This window comes from Alosa pseudoharengus, unplaced genomic scaffold (assembly GCF_046254945.1).
Source record: "Alosa pseudoharengus isolate Yale_2024_CS ecotype anadromous, Long Island Sound unplaced genomic scaffold, YU_APseudo_1.1 YU_APseudo_1.1_scf_17, whole genome shotgun sequence".
Taxonomy (NCBI): domain Eukaryota; kingdom Metazoa; phylum Chordata; class Actinopteri; order Clupeiformes; family Clupeidae; genus Alosa; species Alosa pseudoharengus.
In genome coordinates, this window is record NW_027468640.1 from 24,458,537 (window position 1) to 24,484,018 (window position 25,482).

The window sequence follows — 25,482 nt, forward strand, 5'->3', positions numbered from 1 at the left end:
GGGTTCGGCTCACCACTATCATATCATATCGATAGTAACCCAGTCATTGATGCTTTTACTATTAAAGAGACAGGCGTTTAGTGTGCAAAAGCTACATTTTTGGTCTACTTGAAAGTTGACAGAGCGTGAAAGGACGGTCCTATCTGGCGGCCGTTTTGTGGTGCTGATGTAACGCCTATTTCGCTGAAGGGAGGCTACACACATTCCTGACCTCGGACCATCCGCACTCCAACCCAAGCTCTGTCAACAGCTTTGGTGAGGACTAAACAGTGTTAACACACCTCTTTGGTTGAACATTTTAATCAGCTTACTTTAAAACTAGATTGTATGATCAATCTATGTTATCATTGCCTGCTGTTGTACATGTGACATACACAGATTTATTTGCATTGATTGACAGTAGACTCACATCCATCATACACCCATCAACCACATAAGTGCTCTGATACCAGTTTGCTGTAGTTGTCCTGTGTTGCCATGTTTTGCAGTAGCTGAAATATGAGAATATATTATCTTAATGTATGTCTTCTGAATGGACACTGATCAAATAGCCAGAAGCAGTGGCCAGGACAGCAAGTTTTTAACAGAGGCCAGTGCTTTCCGATCCAAGCCCCACATCTAATTTAGACCTCCCCTGCATTAAGATAATGAAGACCAGTGCAACTCCACTCAGGCTAAACTTCAATGCTGCCGAGTTAACCTTGACAGATGATTGCATGTAGGAAATCCTCTCTCATCTGCTCAACTTGGATTGCATATGTAAGGGGGAACAAACACTGCCTGTTTTTTTTGTGAGCTTGCCTCAGTATTTTTAATGGTTGGTCTGTTGCCGTCTGTGTACTTAACATAAAAGGCTACAAGTGAATGAGGAAGCCGGTTGTGTACAGATGCATGGTGGAAAATTTTCATCACTATGATGTGAAAAATGACCAAGCTCATTCCAGCGGCATCTCAGACTGATGACAGGATTCCAGATTATACAGAGATGTGGCACTAATGAGTCTATACACTTGTCACATGCTGATTTTCCAGCAGTAGCTTAATAAACTAGGGCAGGCCTATACCATGCAATGTCACATGGGTAGTTTCACAATTAGGGTTAGCACTTTGATTCACAAGGCCTAAAAATTAAATCTGCATGAGATATTATTTTCAATCTTTGTCTGTTGAAGGATAAAAAATATTTCATGGCAACTGGTTGTTGACAGTTCTTAGATGCACATTTTCAATGTTACATTGTTGGAGTGGACATCTAAATGTAGTTTTAATCAGTGTAAGGTTAAATATTTGTATACAGTATTTATAGTGTTTTATTATTGTTCCTTGTGTAAACATCATTTAAGTAAGACTGGTTAAGTAAGTATAAGTATATATACTTATATACACTATATACACAGTGAGGTGAAGCACACACTAATCCCGTAGCTGCCTGCTACATCGGCGCTCGGGGAGCAGTGAGGGGTTAGGTGCCTTGCTCAAGGGCACTTCAGCCATTCCTACTGGTCGGGGTTCGAACCGTTAACCCTCCGGTTACAAGTCCGAAGCCCTAACCAGTAGGCCACGGCTGCCCCAGTAAGTTGCATCATCGTACTGGTTTGTGCCGTTTTTTTATAGCAAATTTAGAATGTGTATCAGTGTTAACAAAAGTTGTTTAATGGAAAACTTTAATGGTTAAGTTGCAGAACTATATCAGTTATTCCAAGTTGTATCTTGAAATTGTGTTGGTACTGTAGGTTGTTACTAGAGTGATATGATGAACTGACACTTCCCAAAACGAGTGTGCTCTTATCCTCTGTTCCATTTCAAACATGAGGTGATTTGCCGTCTCCATTTAATGAGACTTTTACACGGTTTGTGCTTGCTTGGAGCATAATGTCTTCTTTACCTTTGGTGCAGCAGCCCCAATCCCTTTTGCCCTCCCTAGCAGTTACTTTGTTAGCCTTCTTTTGCATTATTCTGAAACACCCCAAGTTAAAAAACAAACAGTTTTGTCTTAAATAATCAGACTAGCAGTAAAATTAGAACCGGCAGACTGATCAGAATCGCTTTGTAAGTTTAGACGTTCTAGAGGAACACTGAGGACCTTGGCAGTTGTTGTTGAAGGCCTTGATGAAATCAGAGCACTGGATCAGACGTAGAGGCACTTTAAAAGGTTTCCTGTGGGCCACTTGATGAAGCACAAGAAACAATGATGCTGAAAGGAGAGCATCAGCCCATAGTGTGTGTGTGTGTGTGTGTGTGTGTGTGTGTGTGTGGAGGGGGGGTGGGGGGTGTGAATGAATGGCGGCTCTTAGGTCGTATTCATAATTGAATCCCCTCGTGAGCCCTCTTACTCGTTCTGCTCAGCCTCGCCTGTGCCGCTGTCCCCTTGTGAAATATTAAACGCTGAGGTTGAGCAGCGCGCGGGAGTCATTCACAGGCAGCTCTCCGTGCTGAGAGTCACACACGAGAGCCCTTTGTACATCGAGCCTTTTCATATCTCATATATTGTTTTCTTCCGCTGTGTGGTCCCCACCTCCACAGCTCACAGTCGTGCAGGCGTTCGAATGTCACCAAGTTTTGTAGATTTTAATGTTGTGGGGGTGACTTCGCACAGCAGCTGTTTGCTTTGGTGTGTTACTGTGTTGTCTAGACAGCTATGCAAAACTGACGTCCAAGACATGATAATGGTGGTGGTTGGGGCGAAAAGTGGCAATGAAAGCAATTTAAAAATGTTGAAACATAAAGTGAGCACTTACAGGGGAGAGGAGATTATGAGATCAGTCACCAGTGTTGAGCGGGAGCAGATGGTCCTTTTCAAGAGACTCATGGACTGTCCAGCCAGTATAGCAGTGTGTGTGTTGGCCTGACTTCATCCCTAATGACGGTGCCTCTTCAGAGACCTGGTGATGAGGCCAGTGTCTGGACATGTCTGCCAGCCAGGGCTGCCCTCGTTGACGTGATAGATGGGCCTTTTAGCAGCGCTGGACTTATCTATGAGACATAAAGTGCTTTTGACCCATGGGTGGCCAGCCCCTTAGACCACAGGTCTGGTCTGCCAGCCGAGGAGGGAGTGATTGAAGTAGTCAGTTTTGGGGAGGATAGGCTACTGCCTTAGACTGCAATGTTCTTAACAGCCAGGAAGAAATCCCTCCCAGGCTGGGGGATGAAACCGCTGGGCGGCGCGTCGGTCTCAGTGGCCCCTGTGGACAGTAAATGACGTCCTGCGCCGCTTATGTTCTTGTTATTTTATGTCTTGTTTATGTGTCGCTTGGCCTGATTTAGTCCTGACCTCACTGGGAGTGAGGGGCTGCTGTCAAAGAGCCTTCCTCCCTGAGGCCCTGGCACACTTCATGGATCGTCAAAGACTGCCGATGCTGCAGTAGGCCAAGTGTAAGCCATCAGCCATCAGAACACCGAGTTGACTACTCACCACCCCCCTGGAGGTTGGGTGCCTCCGCTGAAATAGACATGGCATCCGATTGGTTAGTCATTAGTCTTGCTAATGTTTTATTCCACTGGCCTAGTGTCACGTCTTTTATTTGTAAGTCAATGACCATGTGCTATTGTATAGCATACAGCCAACGTCACAGTCGATGAGATATATTATCCGCAGGGGACCTGGAGAGTGATCTGTGTTTCTTGAGTTCACAAGCGGAGATCTGATGTGAGTCAGTCAGGCACCTCGGCGTCTGTTTGTGTTTTCTCCCTCAAGGCTGTTTGTTTTCATATCCTTTCATGGAGACGCGGCCAGAGCACTGCCAAGTGATGTGGGACTGCATTTCTAATAGTGTGAGGCAGAATGTGACATTGAGGTCTGCTGTCTGGTGAAGTTTTGTTTTTTACTTCAGAAATAATAGACTGATACCAAATCAACAGTTTTTGCATTTTGAAGTCAAACACTTATAGCCATTGCAGTGCTGTTTGTGATGAAATTACAAGAAGACAGCAGTTGACATCTGCAATAGTTTTCAAACTAAAATCACCTGGAGTCATGCGGCTATTCAAGGATGCTATTAATCAACCGTGAAAAGGAGCCAAGATTAACCATGAAATAGTAAACAATCAGAAGCAGTTAAATTAAGCTGGATGTTTAACTCATTATAGAAGCATTGCATTTAATGAATGCGCACAGTGGTCCTTAATGAAGCCTGGCCAGAAATAATTGGGACACAGACAGAGATGAAATTAGCCTGGGTTGTTGTCTACAGGCTCATCTGAAGTCAGATGTTTGTCTGTCTTGTCTCATTACTGACTAAAGTCAGTACTAGCCAAATCAAGCTGGACGGTAACAAAATAAAACAATTTGGCCCAGGAGGCCAAAGCAGAATTGAACTGCAGCGGGGTGTTCTTTGTGAAGCTGAGTTGTACGGTTTGCCCATTGGTCTTTTGTTTTCATTAGCCTACTGTTGTTCATTTGTAAAACAATACAAAAAACACAAAAAAATAGTAATGCGGCGGGGTCTGTGGCAGTCACACGAAAGAATTATATGGCTTTTTATCAGAAGGAGCAGATCCATAACTAAAGGCATATATATATATATATATAATGCCTGTTTCATTGCCATGGCTGGAATTGTTCCCCAGGAAAAGACACATGAACACCTAAGGCCACACAGATGGTCAATACACATTTACAAAATAGACACACTCCCCTGTTCCCAGCTAAAACAACTCTTAATCAGGCGGAGGCATTTACAGTTGAATGATATTGTAAGTATGAGTGGGCTTTTATGAGCTGCTGAAGGAGTCCCTTTACAGTGACAAGCCTGTGTCAGCTTTTGTGTCCTTCATTGTGAAAAAGGCCCTCATGCATATAATAAAGCGAGAGAGAGAGAGAGGGAGAGAGGGAGAGGTATAGAGAGAAAGAGAGAGAGAGGAGGTGGTTTTTGAATGAAAAAGGTCACTGATCTCTTGATCAAAGGCTCCTCATTTGAATGCTTCAGTGCTCCTTATGGCCCCTCCTCATTGATTGGGATTATCTTCCCTTGCGTATGCTTGTTAATAGCTGTGTAGACTAGTGCAGTCTGATGTTAGGAGGGAGCTGCACAGCTTCTCTGTGAACCAGTGATACCCAGGACTTCATGTGGTCCTGCATCATTTAATTTCGTATGGGGGAAATCCTTTTCCTTGGAAGAGGCGTCATATTCCAGACGTGATTCATCAGAGTGCCGTAGAGGGGGGAGGCAGACCCGTCCATCTCTTATATTCATCTGTGGCTGTTCTGTGAGGCATAATTACTTTAAGGAGTCGACGTATTGATTTAGAAGTGAATAATGACAGTCTGCACGTCCCAACTGCTCTGAGCAGATACATATAGGACTATTTATTATGGAGGTAACAGCATTAGTCAACAAGCCTCTTGTCTCGGGGTCTCTGCGTCTCTAGGTCTCCATCCAACTTAGAGTGGGCCTCCGGTCTGGGAAGTATTCCATTTGAAAATAAGACCTGGATCTCTTCAGCTGTTGAAATGGGTCAGCAAACTCTGTCTCTTCCTAAACAATGTTTCAAGAAGACAGTGTAGGTCTTCTTAACGAATAATCTGATTAAATCTGGCACAGTCCAGACTACTCCAGTTGGATTTTTCTTGTGTCTCAGCTGACATTAAGTAATGCTCTCCCACGGCGATCTCATTGATTTGGCGCAGCCCATGTGAAGACAGGGAAATTACACTCTGCCAGTTGACTACAAAAGACTTGGAAATGTAAAATAGAAACAGAGACCATATATAATAACACTATAGGAAGCCTGCCACAGAGTGAGCCATAAAGTCTCCCGTTTTTAACGATGTCAGTGCCACGCATGCTGGGTGCACGATGGTCATGCTCGCCTCGGTGTGAAATCTCATTTGGCAAGGCAAACGAGGACCCAGGCGTTTTTGCATACCGGCTGATATGATTCAGGGCCCAGGGGCTGATGGGGGACCGGGATGTATTATAGTTCAGTCCGGCGGATAAGAAAAGGCAGCGCCACATAACTTCACAGGCAAATGCCGCTTGTCATGGCGTGATGGACGTTTGTATGTGCGGTGTTCCATGGTGTTGGCGTGAGCGCTAGTCCAATAGACGCAGGCATCTATGGTGCTGTAGCTAAATCTGATGCTCTGGGATGACTCAGTATGGCCTTGAGGCAGGTAGGCAGGCAGGCAGGCAGACTGTCTACAATAAGCTAGTTACTTCTTTTCTGTGTTTTTCTCCAGAAGGCCTGGCTGAACTGTTTTCCCTAGCCATGTGTAATGCTTTCCAGACTTTATAAATAGGACGTTCCTAACATTCACAACAACGTGCCCAATCTCTATACTGTGTGTGTGTGTGTGTGTGTGTGTGTGTGTGTGTGTGTGTGTGTGTGTGTGTGTATGTGTGTGTGTGTGTGTATGTGTGTGTGTGTGTTTGTTAATGTGGCACAGCCTCTATGAGATCGTTCTCAATGTTAGCGTTTGCAGTTTGCTGCTCGAAGGAGGCTTGCAAACAGAGCACAATTGCAATCTGTTAACTTCAGCTCTGCGAGTTACACATCCTTAGGTGCCAACTACCAGCCCACCCCTCCACCGCTTCCCAACCCACTCCATGAGCAAAGCCTTTAAATACCACACTCTGTCACGCGTGCTGTTAATTACCCCCCGTGCGCAAAATATCTCCTTCACACTCACTATCATCACGTTATTGCTTTATTTCCCCCTCATTGATTGCTCCTTCCACTTCACTAGTCACATGATCACTGCATCATATGGTTCACTGTATCTGCTCAACAGCCCTCTGCTGCTGCTACTGCTGCTGTTGCTCCAGACCAGCCTCTGGTCCAAACAGTCCAGGAGCTCCATCAGTAGCCCCTTGCTGTGCTACCAGCTCCTGGGGCTGGGAGGAGATACGATACTAGGCGCTGACTCGGTGGCGATACTGTGCCACCGCATGCGTCTGGCTGGGACATGTGCCAGCTGCAGGCGCATGATAACCCACAATTACAGCCTGCGGAGAGGAGAGGTGCGAGAGAGAGAGAGAGAGAGAGAGATCAAGAGAGAGATAGAAAGAGAGAGAAAGAGAGAGAGAGAGAGAGAAAGAGAGAGAGAGAGATCAAGAGAGAGAGAGAGAGAAAGAGAGAGAGAGAAAGAGAGAGAGAGAGAGGGAGAGAGAGCGCACTATGCCCTGCGAGTGCCAAGCTGCCCACGGAGGGTGTGTGCAGTGCTGCATGAGTTATTTAATCGGACGAGTTTTACTCTTCGTCATTTGCAAGGCCGGCAGTGACCTCAGCTAATGTTGTTTTCTTGCGGTTGAAATGCCAGTGCATGTTTAGGCAGTGTGTGTGTGTGTGTGTGAGTGTGTGTATGTGTGTGTGTGTGTGTGTGTGTGTGTGTGTGTGTGTGTGTGTGTGTGTATTGGACTCTCGATTTGGGAAAAAACCCCATCTAATTGCGATTTTTCTGGCAGATATGACAATTTGTGATTAACGAAAGTCAAGCTGCATTTCAATATTCCAAATTGTGTTTTTAAGTTGGGCCACTTTTGAGTGGTGAGCATGCCTAGTGCATGAGAAGCACAGAACTGCTGTTAGGCGAGCTTCACAGTCTGTCACAACATAAACCTGACAGGATTAACCATTGGGACAGAGTTGTGAGCTGCACGATTAATTGCAAATCGCATTAGCTTAAATTGTGATTTTGATTAAAAATCGATTATTTATGCAGCCCTAGTGCATGACAGTGAGGGAATGAGAGAGAGAGCGAGGATGTGCAAAACAACTACTGAATAAGTGATGGCATGGGTTAGCATGAGCATATATATCATGCTGGAGATGTTGAACTGTGAATATAATCATCCACCTCTTTCTGTCCTCCGTCATTCCCTGTGAGTCTTTAAATAACTTAATGCCGTGTATATAGCCTTGAACTTGCCCAAGACGCCATTCAATATTTTACGCCTTCCTCTGTCTTCTTGTCATAATGTAATTGTGCAGCATTGGTCTGCTCTGTGCGTTATGCAAGTACATTTCCCATAAACCTCTCACAAGGGTCTTGCTTACAGTAATAGACATCTCCATAGTCCCTTTGATGAGTTGCTACCATGGCCTCATGTAATGAATTAAATTGTATGTTGGCATGCCAAGGAGTGAACAGCGAGCTGTATAAGATGACAAGCAATGCAGTTAATACGGCATGTTTATTAGCCACCCACTGTCATCAATTCAGGCTTTTCCCCCCGCTAGTTTCCGGCAGCAGACACCTTCCTGTAGTAGATTGTTGTTGTTTGTGCTGCCCCGATGACACCCGTATGAAGTAGCCCAGTGAGAATGGGTTTGGTGCCACCTTCTGGTGTGTTTCAACTGAACCGCAGGTCTGAGGAAGCCGTTTTAAGGGGCAGCAACTGCATTACAATAATGGCTGAGGGGGGACTACTCAGGATTTTAATTATACTAAGTGATAACTTAGCAAAGAAAATAATATTCAGTGTTTACTGAGCCTTGCTGATGATAGCATACTTTAATGTGGCCAAGAGTTTGGATGGATGTAATTATTCTCCTTGAATCATGAAATCTGAACCAAAGTCTGTTTTGCAGAATGGACTTTACTTGTAGACTGTAGGGTTTATCACCGCTACATTAATCATCTCTGAACCAATCACGCGTTTCTTCATCCGTGATTTCACTTTATCTAGGGTCAAGAGGTTATTGGTGAATTAATGAATTAGCCCTGCAGATTTGTCTTCCCGTGTGTGTGTGTGTGTGTGTGTGTATGTATGTGTATAATTCAGTTATTCATGATTTTTTATTCCAATCTGATCTTTTAGGCATAGAGCTATATAGATAAATGCATAAGTTGTAACTGGTTCCACCAACACTGGAGTGAATTCGGCCCTGTTTTGATGTAGTGGATTCCGGCCAGGACCATAACCATACAAACATCACTGCACTTTTGTACACAGAAAGTGGAGGAAGATGAGTTGGTACACGTGTTGTCCTTATCTGGACATAGAGATGTGTTAAAAAAACAACGTAAGTTGTGTTGTTTTCAACGCGTTGTGTAACAAATACAACACAAACTGTGTTGTCCCTATCTGGACACAGAGATGTGTTAAAAAAAACAATGTAAGTTGTGTTGTTTTCAACGCAAGTTTTGTTGTTTTTCAACACATTTGTTTAAGGAGTGTATGTTATGTAGGACAGTAGTTGGCCTGTGCAAGTGGTAGCAGGTAGCACCTGGCTCAAGACATTTCATTATTCATGAGGACATGATGACATGACATGTGAGATCCAGCTGGACATGGAGAGCTAATTCGGTGGTGTTTGGTGGTGCAGCTGGAGGCACACAGGGCTGCCCCCTCTGTGAGGCAGTGTTCCACTGTGGATGAGCGTAAACGAAGGCCAGCAGGAGCACCTAGTGTTTTCTCTCTCTCTCTCTCTCTCTCTCTCTCTCTCTCTCTCTTTCTGTCTGTCTGTCCCTCTCTCTGTCTGATTGATTCCTGTACTTTGGTGGCTGTTTTTAGTGGTTTAGTGTGTGCTGTTTTTTCTCTGTCTCTCTGTACAATCTGAGTGTTGTGAGAGAGAGAGAGAGAGAGAGAGAGAGAGAGAGAGAGAGAGAGAGAGAGAGAGAGTGTGTGTGTGTGTGTGTGTGCGTGCGTGTGTGTGTGTGTGTGTGTGTGTGTTTGTCTGGGCTTGTGTAGGTGTTTTTAGCTGTGCTTATGGAACAGAAGATTGCTTTTAGCGGTCTGTTGGATCGCCTCCAAAACCTCGGAATACTCCATTTTTGAATGGAAGGCAATGGGCCTGCTCAGTGATAGTGTGCATGCTGTCTATCTTATACCTTTACATTTCATCTCATGGGAAAATGACATATGACATACACTTACCAAATTCGAAGGACACTTCATACAGAGTTCAGACCTAAACATCCTGTCCTAAAGTTGAAATGGACTGGTATTTAGCAGACAGTTTTAACCAAAGGGACATGGACTTGCAAACGGCGAACCCGGCTGACCGATTGTCAGAAGACGGCGTTACCGCTGCTCCGCACGCCTGAGAACACGCCATGTTAGTGAAAGAGAAACGGAGCCGCTCTGAAATCTAATGTGTTCATCCTTCCCCATGGTCTACCCTTCCACCATGTTGCGTGAAAATGGACAATCTAGTGTTTATGGATTCCAACTGACAAACAAACAGCGGTGACAACATAACCTTCTTGGAGGAGGTAATTAATTAGTGTGAATCTGAATATGAAGAGGGAAGAAGGTGAATGAATGAATGAAGGAAGGAAAAAGTCATGGTTCATTTACTGCTGACATGTATTTTCTCAGACCTCAGTGGAGAACAAAATCTCTCCATGTGAGAGCCAATTTTCGCTTCCCTGCTGAAGTCTCAGAGGGGCGACTATCTGTAAACCGTCTCTCTTCTCACACAGATAGCAGGTGTTGACATAGACCTTAACACTCCTGTGGGAAGGACACTGTTTCCTACTCATGTCCACCAAAGTAGAAGAAAACAGAGCAAAGCACACATAAGCCTTCTGTGTTTTTTTTTATTCCCTAAACATTTTAAATGGAGTATGTACTTGGTGAAAGTGACAAGTGCAAGTGGCTTTCATTTAAAGTTGTGCTGTACGGTTTGACTATACTAATATCTCAGGTAAGGATCGGACAGGATGCGCTTTGCCGCTTATAAAACGTGAGGTACACTATGTTTTCATAAAAACGTGGGTGCATTTTTGCTTGGAGTTTAACTTGGAGTTGGAACTTGGAGGCACGGCAGGCTCACAAAATGGAGGCGCTCTGGGCACATGAGCGCAAAGCGCCTACAGACAATACACAAAAAACGTAAAAAACGGCGCAACTCACTGCAAAAACTGCGTCCTGTCTGATCGTTCCCTTAAGAGGATACGATTCTGGTTAAAGAATAGAGAAAAGCTTTACAGATGGATTACAGATAGATGGATTACATTTATGTAATGTCATGTAAGTCACTATACATCATTCCTCATTCCTCTCTAAAATATCCTGAAAGGAACATGGCAACATTTTGACACCCCCTTCCCCCCTAAAGGAATAGGCCTATTTTGGGTCGTGGTTGCAGCACAGTTTGAGCTGAGTCTGAGACGCGGATATGGTGGAGGCAGGGTGGCTGCTGTAACCTGTTAACGTGGGCGCCGAAATGAAAATCAACACGCAATGGAGCCGTGCCGCAGACACGACACAGGCAATGTGTACAAGCTGCAAGACATATGAGAGTATGGACATTATCTTTCATTTTGCAATTTTTCTTTCCAATCACACAAAGTATCGCAGGGTTGAATGCTGTTACCAGTGCGTAAAAAGCCATCATAAAACATAAAGTAGCCTAAACATCTTGAAAGTTATTGTGGCATTGGTGTTTAAGAAAAGAACAAAGACCTGACACTATTATTCATAATAATATTTTACTGTATAAGAGCCTTTCATTAGAATACCAGATAGTAAGGCCTATTTAAACACGGTGTCCCACCTTCATCAGAACTTTTCAATATGTTAAATATTAGAGCACATTTTTACAAAAAATGAATCTTCCAATTTATCGTTCAAAATCGGTATCGGTCTTTAAGATTCCATATCGGTTGGGCTCTAGTAGATTATTTGAGGTTCCTATTTGAGGTTCTTAGTCTTGTGTCTGTTGCCAGATGCAGAGTCATACATCAGTCCAGCTCACTCACTCCGACTGACAGCAACATTAGCCTAATGGGAATGCACACACACACACACACACACACACACACACACACACAATAATTGTTCTACTGAGAAGTGAGAAGGACAGCACAATATACACCACCACTTAGACACACTCAAACATGTATACCCACGTGCCCCTTTGCTCAGGAAGCCCTACGCAATAGATTTCTTTCCCACCCATTCACTCAAACCAACACCCACACAAGACACATAATGTGAACAACACAATACATATTGATTACTGTTTGGAAATCAGCTGTGTTGGTTGAAGATGCATGCTGACACAAATGTAGCTGCTAGAGCATTTGCTGTTCATGTGAAACATGCTTATGCCTGTGACAATATAACTAATTTCTTCAAGACCAGAGATATCATACTCAGTTCTCAGAACAAAAGCATCCGGAGAGGTATATGTATAAGGATCCCGTAAGGGAAATTTGGTCTCTGCATTTATCCCAATCCGTGAATTTGTGAAACACACTCAGCACACAGTGAACACACAGTGAGGTGAAGCACACACTAATCCCGACGCAGTGAGCTGCCTGCTACAGCGGCGCTCGGGGAGCAGTGAGGGGTTAGGTGCCTTGCTCAAGGGCACTTCAGCCGTTCCTACTCAACCCAGTGCCTCATTTTACATTCCCAATTAGCCTCAGCATTGATTTCTCGGTTTGGATTCAGTTGTGGTATCTGTGGGGCCTGGTGAGGACGTGAGGGCTTTGCATTTCTCCCAATCAGGGCTTAGAGTGGCCTCATTTAAAGGAAAGAGTGGATGGTCTCCCTAAGCTGTGCATAAGGACAGTGGTGGGCTCAGCGGATGATGGGAAGTGCATGACCAGTGACCGCTATGCTGAATGAGAGAGAGAGAGGAAGTGCATGACCAGTGACCGCTATGCTGAATGAGAGAGAGGAAGTGCATGAGGTTTTGAGTCCTCTCCAAAGAGTGCCTTCATGGTAAATAGCTTTCCCAATTCCCATATATTCTACACCCATCTTCTATTTGCTCTTGTCCCCTTATTTTTGGGTGGGTGTAATATAGTTTATCAGCTCTGTGCAACATTTACTTGCGATTTGGGGTCAAATGTGCATGCTTTTTCACAACACTCCTACAATATGCTTATTGCAGTGAAAGTCTGTTGACTATAAATGCGAGAGAGAAAGAGAGAGATTGTGTGTGAGAGGCATATTGAGTGATCTCTGACAAAGAGAGGAGTGAATTACAACACAGAGTGGCAAAAGAGAGGAATTATATTAGGGAGGGAACCCACAAAGTGAGAATTCTTTAAAGCAATCCAAATTGTATATTCCTTGCCAACTACTCTGCTTTCTCCATAAATAAGTCACAGATGCTGGGCTTGTCTGTGACGGCATGCTGTGTGTGGTGTGGCGTGTGTGTGTGTGTGTGTGTGTGTGTGTGTGTGTGTGATGTGGCACCAGCTGAAGTTGGCTGTGAATGAGTTTCTGTGTAATGAGATTCAGCAGGCTGTGTGGAGTTGTACCCCCCTCACACACACTCCTGTAACATCCCAGTGTATAAGTGACACTTTGTCTCTGCTCTTCAGATCTGCTGGTTTGCTTGTCTTGATATCTTCATCAGTGCAACCCAAAGCCCAGAACCGCAGTTATTAGCCATATGCTACGTCACCCTCAGAACAGCGGTTATTAGCCATACGCTACTTCACCCCCAGAACAGCGGTTATTAGCCATACGCTACTTCACCCCCAGAACAGCGGTTATTAGCCATACGCTACTTCACCCCCAGAACAGCGGTTATTAGCCATATGTTATGTCACCCCCAGAACAGCGGTTATTAGCCATACGCTACTTCACCCTCAGAACAGCGGTTATTAGCACTATGTTATGTCACCCTCAGAAGAGCAGTTATTACCATACACTGTGTTACCCCAGAACAGTGGCTATTAGTCATAAGCTATATTAGGCCTACCCTCAGTAAGTGGGAGGGAGCTGCTTGTCTTTTGAACAATTGAAACTGCTAATTGATAGATACCTCTCTTTTTTAGCGATGAGTCATCTCTGAGTCACAGGTGCAATCAATTTTGTTTTTTATGAAAAACAGGTCAACAGGGTATTTCAATTGTAGCAAGTCACATCATTTTGTGAGGCAGGAAATGATTGCGTACTGAAACACAGTTGTAGTGTTTTCTCTGCTCTCATGATGTTCTTGCCGTCGGACAAGTCAGTGACAATTTCTCTATTTTAAACCCACAAGTCATCATATGTAGTTGGGAACATTAAAGAAGTATATATGTGTCCAGAGTTGAAGAAGTAATCTTTTAATTGGCAGCCATTCATCCAAGTATTCATTCACTGGAATAACATGGAATTACAACATCATTTTTTCTACTTTTTCTTTTTCAAACTTTAACCTATGAAGGGTGTAGTATTAACCAGACATCTTTAAATAGATGTTTTTGTATACTGTGCGGGGGAGATTGATATTGTGTCTCGACTGGTTTATTGATTAGGGGATGAGTCACCTGCTTTTTTCCCCACGGTTTCAGATACTGAAAGTCAAATAGAAACAATTAGGTAATCAATTCTGACTAAACACTGTTTTCTGCAACCAAAACTTTCCCTGGCAGTGTCAGAATTACACATCACGAGGCTGACTGTAAGAATACTTGACCTGTCATTCATATCCTGGCTGTATGACACACACTGTTTAGTGTGTGAATAGTCAGTGAGTCAACAGCGGCTCTTCACTTCTACTTTGGTGGCCCACTGCAGAGCCTTAATTGTTGTGTAATATAGACCATCATAGAGAGAGAAGTGGAACATCTTCACTTGTCATTTTCATGATGTGGTGGGAGGAGAGGGGAAGAGACGAAGGTTGCCGTGGACTAGCGTGACACTCTGGATCTAAACTGATGGCTGTTGTTGAAAAGCTGCTGTTTGCCATGCAGGCTTCTCCCATTTCTCTTGGTTTGGACTCCTAGTCTTTATTTTTGTTTTGCATGTGTTTGGTGCAGTGACAGATGTCCACAAAGGTTCTATTTGTTTATAATATTAAGTACAGTCCTTTGTGTTTTTGGATCATACCCCTAGAACAGATCTCGCATCTCATTCCCACAATTGGTATTTGCATAGAGCTTTGGAAACATGTGTTCTAGTTACAGTGGCATTCCGTGTACATTTATCTTGCATATAAAACGTGCACATTTACATAATTCAACCAGGTGTTTTGTTAGGTGTGTGTGTGTGTGTATATGTGTGCGTGCGTGCTTGCGTGCGTGTGTGTGTGTGTGCTTATGCTTGTGCGTGTGTGTATGTGTATGTGCTTGTGTGTGTGTGTGTGTGTGTGTGTGTGTGTGTGTTTGTGTGTGTGTGTTTGTACATGGAAAAGCAGATGACAGCATGTTTGGTTTGTTTAAAAGTAGACAGGAAAGTTATGCAAAGCAGATATTTTTTTTCCGAAAGTGGCCTCACTTCTATTGTGCCACCGCAGTTCAAACTCATATAACCCAGGGTCAACAGGTGTGCCCTATTTATGCAACCGGTCACCAGTCCACCATCAAAGCCACCGAAACCCTCAGGAGACACATCACTTCTTTACACATCCCAGCCTTTTAAATACCATCAGCAGACGAGAGACCAATAGTACTAGGTCAACCTAGAGTCTGTAGCTATCTGTGGCTATGAATTACTTGCAGTGCCATCTCAGAATATTATTAAGGGCTCTCATACCACTCCTTTGCAGGGGACAAGAAATCACAAGCATTCTTTAGGCGAAGTCCAGATTCTAAAAAAATAAAACTCTGACCTGCTGTTTTGGCGGTCGCTCTGTTGATTGGCCAAGGCTTGTAAATGGACTCTGCTGCATTGTGGACATTTCCCTCAGAGAGCGAGATAATCTCCATCCTCCCGCCCATAGTCTACAGTCTTATGCTCCCACCAAATGTCAATACACTATACTTATACTTATAGTGCCTTCATGTGGCTGGGAAGTGGGGAGGTTCCCACTTCTAAACTCCCCACTTCCGAAGTGAGAGTGCTCACTATGTTGAGTGACGTCAAAACATTCTCCTGGGAGCTCTCTCAAATCCCCCCCCCCCTCCAAACTCTAGAATTTTTCCACTTCCCAGTTGCTCATGAACCCACCATTACACTTGATCACTGGGGATGCTATGTGGATGCAGTCTGGACATTTTCAGTCAGAAAGTAAGTTCTGCGTTTTATTGTGTATGAAAAACAATCGCTGGACTATAACCTATAACCTTGTCTTAAGGGGCTACCATGGATACTCAACAAACTTCTACTACTAGCTATTTACATTTTATGAACCTTCAGCATATATTCTCAAGTGTCTACTCTCAACTATTCCAACATTGCAATGTCCTTAGGTGAGCATAGTTGGGTATTTCTATGAGATAACTCTTCCTTATAACATAAACCAGAATGCAAGACTTGTTTTCATATTGCCAGGGTGATTGACGTAAATAACTTTTGCAGCATATGCACAACATTTTCACTAGGGAGCTATAGAGAAAGTTGTGCTCTTGTGCTTCGTTAGAGAGGTCATGAGCAAGAACAAAATTCTCAGAGCTCATATTTATGTGTTTATGTAACAGGCGAGCCGTCGTGTTTGTTGTGTCTTCACCGAGTCCTGCCTAATCTTTTGTGTCCGATCCAGGCGCAGCGCTAATTCATGAATCATGCTCCATATTTGGCGGAAGCGATCTCTCCTGCTGCACGACACAGCACCGAACCTGTGTGTCATGCATTTAGTGCCCCCCGACTCCCACGCCTGACACATTACCTTAACAACTTAGTCCTCCAGCGTCACATGTGCTCCGAATTAACTTCTCTTAAACTTTTTCTTAAATGAGCTGTCCTCATAGATTTAAATTTAGTAACCAGGCAGATGGGATCTTAATTGGTGTTTTGATGCTCAGCAGCAGGCAGCAGGGCCATGGAATATAGAGTGGGTGCACGCGGGGTGTGTTTCCGCCGTATGAGTATGGCTCATTTATTGCACTGAGATTTGCCCCTGCACAACTCTTTGTGGAAGTCGATCTGAAGTAGTCACATTTCTTCAAATTAGTTTTAAAACACTCAGAGTAGATTGTGCTGACTTCAGCTCCGATTGGCTTTACCAGGTGAACTGTTTGTGGGTAGGAGGATGTCGTCGATTTCCCCTCTGTCATACCGTAAAACTTCAAATAATAGCCTGGGCTTTTATTTTCCCAAATCGCCAAACTGCACCGGCTAGTATTAGAGACAGGCGTCTATATGAGACAGGCCTTTAATTCCCTTCACACAAAACTTTTCCTTTGCAAAGATGGAAAATATTATCGAATTAATTATTTCAAACACACTGAATGTCTACCTACAGTATATGACTAGGCTATCTGATGACAATTACGGATCATCATTCATTTAGTGTTGAGATGTTGTTCATTAAGTGAGATACAGTAAGATCCAAATAGCAGGGATAGCCAGAACAGATGAAACACGTTTTAATTACGTAATTTACAAAGAGATCGCATCACACTGAAAGCTCATATTTTGTCACTAGCAAATAGCCTATATCAGTCCTTTGTCAAAGTGCAGTTTGTACAGTTGCATTATCAGCCCTGACCAAAACGGTTCAGGAATTATTTATGCAAAAGTGGAACGTGCTTAATGTTTAATTCTCCCTCCTTTTCGGCACGAATGAAACAGCATGAGAGAGCATGAACCATATTGTTTCTCCCGTTTTGTATTTGCCAAATTTGACAACAGTCTACATTCAAATCATAGCCTACTTCCAGGCGCGCGGGAACATATTTTTGACCAGGGGTGCTGAACAGTGGTGGAGGAAGTACTGAAACTCAGTACTTAAGTAAAAGTACAAATACACAGAGAAATATTTACTTTAGTAAAAGTAAAAGTACCACAATGACAACCCTACTTAAGTAATAGTAAAAAGTACCTGATTTTAAATGTACTTTAAGTATTAAAAGTAAAAGTATTTGCATAATGATTTATTCTCTTAATATCTTCTAAAATGAAAAATCAGTATGGGCTGTGGTATTTTAATTAAGCTAGTTTTAGGTTATACTCGACTAAATAGTTTTAAGCTAATGCAATTGTGCTTGCCATCTGTGGCACAGTTTACATTCTGACCTACAAGACTGTAATTCTGGTTACTAGGGTGATCTGCTGAGTAATATCATTCAGCAAAACACGAGAGCCTGAAGCAGAGAGGGTTAAAGCGGAGCTAGTAATCAAGGATCTTTGCCTGAAGTTTAACGGGGTAGACAATGGAAACGTCGGGTGGATCGTAATGCTAATTATGCTGATTGAACAGAAAAGTTGCTGAGAAAGGTGTCTTTATAATTAGGTTCAGTTTCACTTGCGCAGACGCATAGACATTGAATGAGCGCTCACATTACTACCCCCCAATTGTAGGCTATGCATCTTTATTTGATAACACACAATTAAGGAATATTTCCTAATCTGGAAAATGTTACGTTGTTTCCGGCCACCGATTCATTAATAGTCTAGGCTACCATTCATTTGTGCCGCAAATGATCAGACGTGTGACAGAAGCATGGGCAGAGCCTGTAACTTCGCTGATCCGCGGATAGCAATCTCATCGGAGAGGAGGCCCTAACGCTGCAGATAACAGACAGAGAAAGGCACAGAACACCGTTGCATGTACAGTGTAGCCATGGGTCTGGTGAATATAGCCTACCGAATGCAGATGGCTACAAGCTCACGCTTTGCCTGGTCTAGACTAAAAGCTTATGTTTCTAAGAATGCACGTAGCGCTCCAGAATCTTTGGTAGCAACCCCGCCCCCTGGTAAAACAAACGTGTTTGTCAGAGAGAAAAAAAAACTGATCATAAAATCTATCGTAAAAAGGAACGATGGTGTTGTAGAAATGTAGCGGAGTAAAAGTACAGATAATTGCTGTAAAACGTAACGAAGTAAAAGTCAAAAGTATGCACTATACATTTTACTTAAGTAAAGTACAAATACGTGGAAAATTTACTTAAGTACAGTAACGAAGTATTTGTACTTCGTTACATTCCACCACTGGTGCTGAATAACAAAATAATCATGGATGTCCGACGATTTCTCCCCCAGCATATGATTCGAATTTAGACAGCTAAATACACCATTTCACTGCCGTGTATGAGTAGGTCTAAGAGTGAGAGGTTTTATAATGCCCTAGGCAGCCACATTCCACATTCCACTGCAACTATGCGCAGCACTTGCCACTCCGACTCATCAATAAAAACTGTGCGTGCACACACCAGTCCCATAGAAGCGCACTTGACTTTACATCATTAACCTATTTCAGTATATAGCCAGAGAATGTCCGTATACGCACTCTGATATAGCCTAGTCTAAGGTAGTTCGCGAACCGTTCTGGTTTTGTTGCCAGCATGAAAACACGCTTATCATCGGCCTATCCGCAAATTTTAAACACAAGGGATGAATTGAACGATGACAAAGTCGGATATATAGGCATAGTTCATATTGAAAAAAAAGCTATACAATTTGGAACTCACCGCAGTCTTTTAATGCCATAATCAAAACGTGCGCAGTCTGCGCCATACTTAAGCCCAAATCACACCCAAGATTCGCGACGAGATTCGCAGCAACTTGATGCAACATTCTAAAACCTTGCAACTGTGACCAGACAAGGTGAATGCTTTGCGATGGCTTGCAACGACGTGCAACATCTAATTCACACTGCTGTAACCTCCTTTCTGTAACGGTTTCTGTCATTGCGAATCTTTAAACAGACGATCTGACGGGTTTTAGAAGATTAAATACAACCCGAAACTAAAAAACAGACCAGGCCTCTACTGGAGACCGGCCTTTAACCCAAACGCCAGGCGTTTAAAAGAGACAGGCGTCTCTTAGGGACTCGGCGATTATTTGAAGTTTTACGGTATGTCATATATGGCTAATATGGTCAAGCACTAATGATGTGTGAGTGTGTGTGTGTGTGTGTGTGTGTGTGTTTATTATCTCTGGCATCAGGTTATTCTGCATTCTTCCTTTTTGGTATGGTCTCTTGTTTTCATTCAACCAATTTCTTCTCTTCCCTCTCTCTCTGCCTCTCTTAATTTGCCAGCCAATTAATGATGCATGAATTCTATCTACTTTTCTTAGGTAATGGGAACAGTGTGGTCAGTGATGAATAAAAACATCATCTGCTCCAAATTGGAACTAGATTCACATAAAGATATAGTAGTTTCATTGACATGATGTGGCATAGAGCTTCAAGTGAGGTGTGTTCAGAGAGCTAATGAAACTAAATAGGACTGGTGCCGCTGTACTATACAACACACCACCATACACATTTTCTACTGGTCTGGCTACTCATCTCAACAAGATCCCACATAATTGATGTGAGTCATTCTTGCTGTTCTGTGCTGTGCTGTGCTGTCAGGTTGAAAATTGGGTTTTTTGGTGAATTGACTCGTGGAGATTTGCATCTGAGTCATTCTGTGTCAAATCAGACAGAATCCAGGAAAATTGTTGATGCACCATCTCATTTTGCTTTTAAAGTTTGTCTTTATACTTAGGTACATATAGCCTAGAAATCTAGACGCGCCCCTAGCAACTCTCCGTTGGCTTGTGAGCTCCAGAAATCGAAACTCAATCAGGCCAATGAAATCGTGTATAGAGTCGTTAGGTGGGCTTAACATAATGATTGATGGCAGAGTTGCAACGGTTTGGCTTGAATTCCCTGCTACTTGAAAACAAATAAGATGGATGTTGCTGTTGGCGAACAGTGTGACACGAGTTAAGCTTTTATTAAGTTGGCAAACGTTTGAACTAGCCAACTAGCTCCGCTGGTGGGAAACGCATGGGACTCATAGCGCTGCCGCTGTCCTATTGCGTGCAGAGGGAATTTGAAAGACAACTGATTATCCCGCCCCTCGGACTGAGCACTGCGAACGGTGAGTGCCCAGACCCTACATTTTAATGTGGGTCTGGCTCGTCAGGCTAAGGTACATAGGTACATAAGCGAAGACCTGTAACATATTTTTGTTCAATTCCAATGTTTTCATATTTTCTTTGCCCTTGGATTGACCTATTTTGGGAGCCATGTTTGGACATTAATATCTTAAAAACTATTATTCCTAGCCTGCCCATACCTTGTAGACTGGACGCAGTGGTGTAAAAGTCCGGCTTCAGAAAGTCCTGCCACATTTTTATTCCAAGAACCATTCACTTAATCAGCTGATTCTAATTACTCTTAAGCCAGGTAGATCAGTTAATTTGTGAAATCACCTATGTTAAGCTACTCATCCAGCTACACTGGCTATTTATGGCGGCCCGCATCAAATTAAGTATAGTATATATAGTATATATACTCTTTTGATCCCGTGAGAGAAATTTGGTCTCTGCATTTATCCCAATCCGTGAATTAGTGAGACACACACAGCACACAGTGTACAAAGTGAGGTGAAGCACACACTAATCCCGGCGCAGTGAGCTGCCTGCATCAACAGCAGCGCTCGGGGAGCAGTGAGGGGTTAGGTGCCTTGCTCAAGGGCACTAGGTGCCTACTGGTCGGGGTTCGAACCGGCAACCCTCCGGTTACAGGTCCAAAGTGCTAACCAGTAGGCCACAGCGGCCCCTTCTATATCTAATTCAACGCTTGCCTACAAAGTAGTCTCCGGTTCTGCTCCCACCTACTTGAATGCCCTCATACGGACATACGCTACCTCCAGACCGTTGCGCTCCTCAGACGAACGACGTCTAGCTCTACCACTGATACGCTCAGGCCAATCCAAACTTTCCTCATCTGTTGTTCCTCGTTGGTGGAACACACTGCCAGTTCCTACAAGGGCAGGGACATCCCTCTGCATTTTCAAAAAACTCCTGAAGACCCAGCTCTTTGGAGAACATCTCCTCTCATAGCACCACTTACAACAAGTCTTGCTGATCCTAGCACTTACCAACAGTCTTGAACTGACACTCAACTGTTTAAAAACAGCACTCACTGATGCACTTATTCTTAGTGTACTTAGTCTACCGTTTTTGTCCTAAAATTGTTGAGAGAATTGCTTTAAAACTTAAACTGTTTACCATGTTGTTAGTCGCTTTGGTTAAAAATGCGTCAGCCAAATGTAATGTAATGTTAAGCGCACAGGTACAACCAATACATGGCAGGACTTTCTGAAGCCGGACTTTTACATCTCTGGCTGGAAGACATATTCTCAGTGTGACTTAACCATTAAATATTTTGTAATGCATGCCCTTTGATTTCATACAAGGCCCTGTAATAGGCTTAGAATAAAATATTGTATTAAAGAATAAAAAAGTTTCATGCCAAATAATAGCCTAAATGTCACCATTTTTGCTTTTTTTCCAATTAGGGCTTTGTAGATAATCACAGGCCTTGGTCTTGGGAACTATTGAAGATATAGACAAGTTTTGAACAAAATTTGAGAGGGTACAGAATCATCCAGGCTCCTCCTGCTTCCCTCCTCTCAAAAGCCAAAGCACTCAGGATACCAGATACCATTTGTCCTTTTCAGTTTATAAGCATCTTTAAGCAGGTTTGTTGTTTTGATTAATGTACTCATTCTAAGGCTTTCTCTGTGCTATCAAGTGAGACAAATGAGATTGTTGGTTGCACTAAAACTGCCTCTAAATCCCAAAGGTAAAGTCTCTGACTCATTGGCTTCTGCATAGCTGGAACGTAGGAAAAATCACGATCTACCTCTCACCTCTCGTCAGCAGGGAGAAATGTGTTATCTGTTACCTCAGAAAACGTGTTGTAATTCTCCTAGCTAATTCAGTTTGTTCCCCAATTGCTGAAATAAATCTCATTCCTGCAATCGCTACCCACGTGTGGACCCTAGAGAGGTAATGCTGAGCACACCGAATGAGAAAGTTCTGAAAAGCCATAATTTCTCTGGGGGTACATTTGGATCGTGACTGTATTGAACCAAAGGTGTAGGATTTTGAAGGCGCTGCTTTGTGTGTAGTTCAGCTGTTCAGTTCTGTGATGAAGGTGTGAAAATGTTTCTGTGGGTGAGAAGAAACTCAGGTGAAGAAAAAGGACAAAAGCAACAGCACGGTGAACGCGCTTGGGCAACATCAGAGGCTGAGTCACATCCTGAGAGTTTGCAAAAGTCAAAGTAAATAGCCTGGAACTGCCAAGGCATTGAAAGACAGAATGATGGAGGATGTCAGGGTCAATAATTGGGTACTCTTTAGCAAAACAAGCTCAGATCATTGGTAATTAAGCAAATGTATGTTAGTTATGTCAGTGTATTGCCCACACACTCTATCCTTTTATTGCATTTTATATGCATGGTCCACATTGCCAGACAGACAGATAAGCAACATTGGATGTTTGTGAATAAGGCCATGTATTTGTAAAGCCACTGAAACAGTGGGCTGTAAAAGTGGGTCAAATCAGCCTCATATTATTGCTAAATAAGCAAATTCATGCCCACACACTATGTCCTTGTATTTGCATTTTGTATGCATGGTCCACACTGACAGACACACAGGTAGCATTAGATATCAGAGTGAATCAGGCCATGTGTGTGTAAAACCACGGAGACTGGTCTGCAGGCAGACGGGTCATGTTTAGCTAGCTAGCTAGCTAGCAGCAGATGTAGGGGGAGTGGCCTGTGGTTGGTTTGGTTTGTGATGAAGGGCCCGCCCCCTGTTCCTGAGCAACAGGTGCATGCAGTGCAGCCCGGGCTTGTGGTCAAGTCTGCAGTGCGTGTTGGTGCATGCCTCTTCCTACCACAGCTGCCTACATGTTTCTATAGAAGTGCAATGGAAAGAGGCAACCACTGATAACAACTTGTGACCAACCAAGATAGACGTAAAAGTTAGACTCATCATAAGCCATGAACATCATCAGATACTCGGAGAGGAGGAAGGTGAGTACTGAATACGAGGATTTTGATGAAGTTGTAGCTGTAGGGGGAAGGCTGTGCGTGTGTTTGTGTGTGTCTGTGTGTATGTGTGTGTGTGTGTGTGTGTGTGTGTGTGTGTTTGTGTGTGTGTGTGTGTGTGTGTGTGTGTGTGTGTGTGGTTGAAAATACACAGTAGTGATGGTGGCCATTTGCAAGTTTTGTTTCTGAGTGCATTTCTATTTTTTGGTAATACTGCCTGTTCAACGGAGTGTGCAAGACGTTTCATTAGTGTGATCTCAGCTGCTACTGATGTAATGGGAAAGTCATTTAGTGTGGTGAGAGCCTCTGCACATCCCTGGAGGCCGTGTCAGAGAGGGTTACGCCTGACTGGGAGCTTCTGGTCAGCTTCGGGCCGTGACAGACCGCGATGGAACCAGTGACGAGTGGAAGCCTCTCTGAGCTGTTGAGATGAGCATTTTGTTTTTTGAGGCTTTAAAACGTGCCCACAGTCAGTCCCACACATGTTCAGATGGTTAGCCCTCTATGAATGCTGGACCGTGAGAGAGTGAGAGGGCAGAAGCTTTGCTCCTTTTCCCGAATCGCATGACTCATTCTTCCCCTCCCTAACTCAGTGCAGGCTCTGTCTCTCTGTCACTCTCTCTCTCCAATTTTCTCTCTATCTGTCTCTCTTGCGCTGCCTGTTGTCAGAGTTCATATGAGCAGTAACTCGTGCATACCCAGAAGAGCAACACTGCTATTAGTAATTAATTAACCTGACCGAGGAACTGCACTCTACACACTGATTGTGGGAAGTTCAGCAGAACAAGATCATTTATTGTTGCGTACACACGGTTTTATACCCACACATCATCACCCATCACATGTCCTAATCAGTATCATTGGCTCTGACCTGCCAGTATTCTTTATTACAACATATAAGTTGTACACGTACAATTGAGGGCATATTTATTCCACACATGACAAGTCAACACTGCCACAATCTAAGGTGTATAGAAGGAGACAAACTAAAAAACAAAAATGTGCGTTCTTTCTTTAATGTTAGCATTATATAGCCTTTTGTCCACAAGCGCACTCTTACTAAGCTGCAGTGCATCATCGGTGTGGAATAACTCAAACCTGTATCATCATGCAAGCAACCAGTGTGCAGGCAGGGAGAAAGTGGCATTTGTTTACCTGTACACGTTTGTAATAAATAGTTAATGCTGGGCTTCAAACTCATGGCTATGCCATCTTTCCTGTCTACCTTGCCTGGAAATGTACCAAGATACAATTACACACTTGCTACCAAATGTCAACTCAGATGTTCAATGCAATTGTAGTACTTCATAAGGATTTTCTGAATATGATCTGTAATATTATGTGAAATATGAAATGTCATTGTTAGGAAGGAAGACACCCATATCTTATCTAATTTCTGCGAAGTAAACTGAACCTGAAACTGAACACTATTTTTCATGAAGCCAGGGGCGTTTCTAGACTTTCAGGACAACCTGGGCTTAGCCCGGCTGGACCGGATGTAAATGTAAAGATTAGCTGAGGATTTTTTTTATACAGTACATAAAAGGTGTTATTATAGTAGACAACAGACTACATTAGACTGCCCAAATTATTTATTATTGAATTACTAGGTACATACACATTTAAGTGTGAGGTTGCATGTAATGTATCATTAAGCAAATGTTCAGCACCTCCTTCTGTTGATCTCCCTTCTCTCCATCACCTGACTGCTCTTTTGTTGTTTGATATGCCAGAGATCTACTAAAAAGACAGTAAAATGTTTGATGTTAAAATGGGATTGCACACAGAGAGAGATAGATAGAGAGAGAGAGAGAGAGAGAGAGAGAGAGAGAGAGAGAGAGAAAACAGCTACCCTCTACAAAATCATGGAATCAGATCATTGTGTGGCAAACCAACAAAAACATACTATACTACATTGCAGGATACAA

At 43.2% G+C, this 25,482-nt stretch overlaps 1 protein-coding gene across 6 annotated transcripts in view; it reads left to right on the forward strand.

Annotated features, from left to right (window-relative positions):
• The window catches only part of LOC143127500 (multiple C2 and transmembrane domain-containing protein 1-like), a 164,728-nt gene that overhangs the window by 1,197 nt on the left and 138,049 nt on the right, over positions 1–25,482 (forward strand). The window contains exon 1 of one of the 6 annotated variants that reach the window (XM_076289048.1): positions 23,387–23,539. The exons of the other annotated variants lie outside the window; for them this stretch is intronic. Coding sequence (XP_076145163.1) covers positions 23,507–23,539 — 33 coding nt within the window. The 5' untranslated portion in view covers positions 23,387–23,506. Of the gene's footprint in view, positions 1–23,386; positions 23,540–25,482 lie in introns of those variants that run through there. 6 annotated transcript variants of the gene reach the window in all.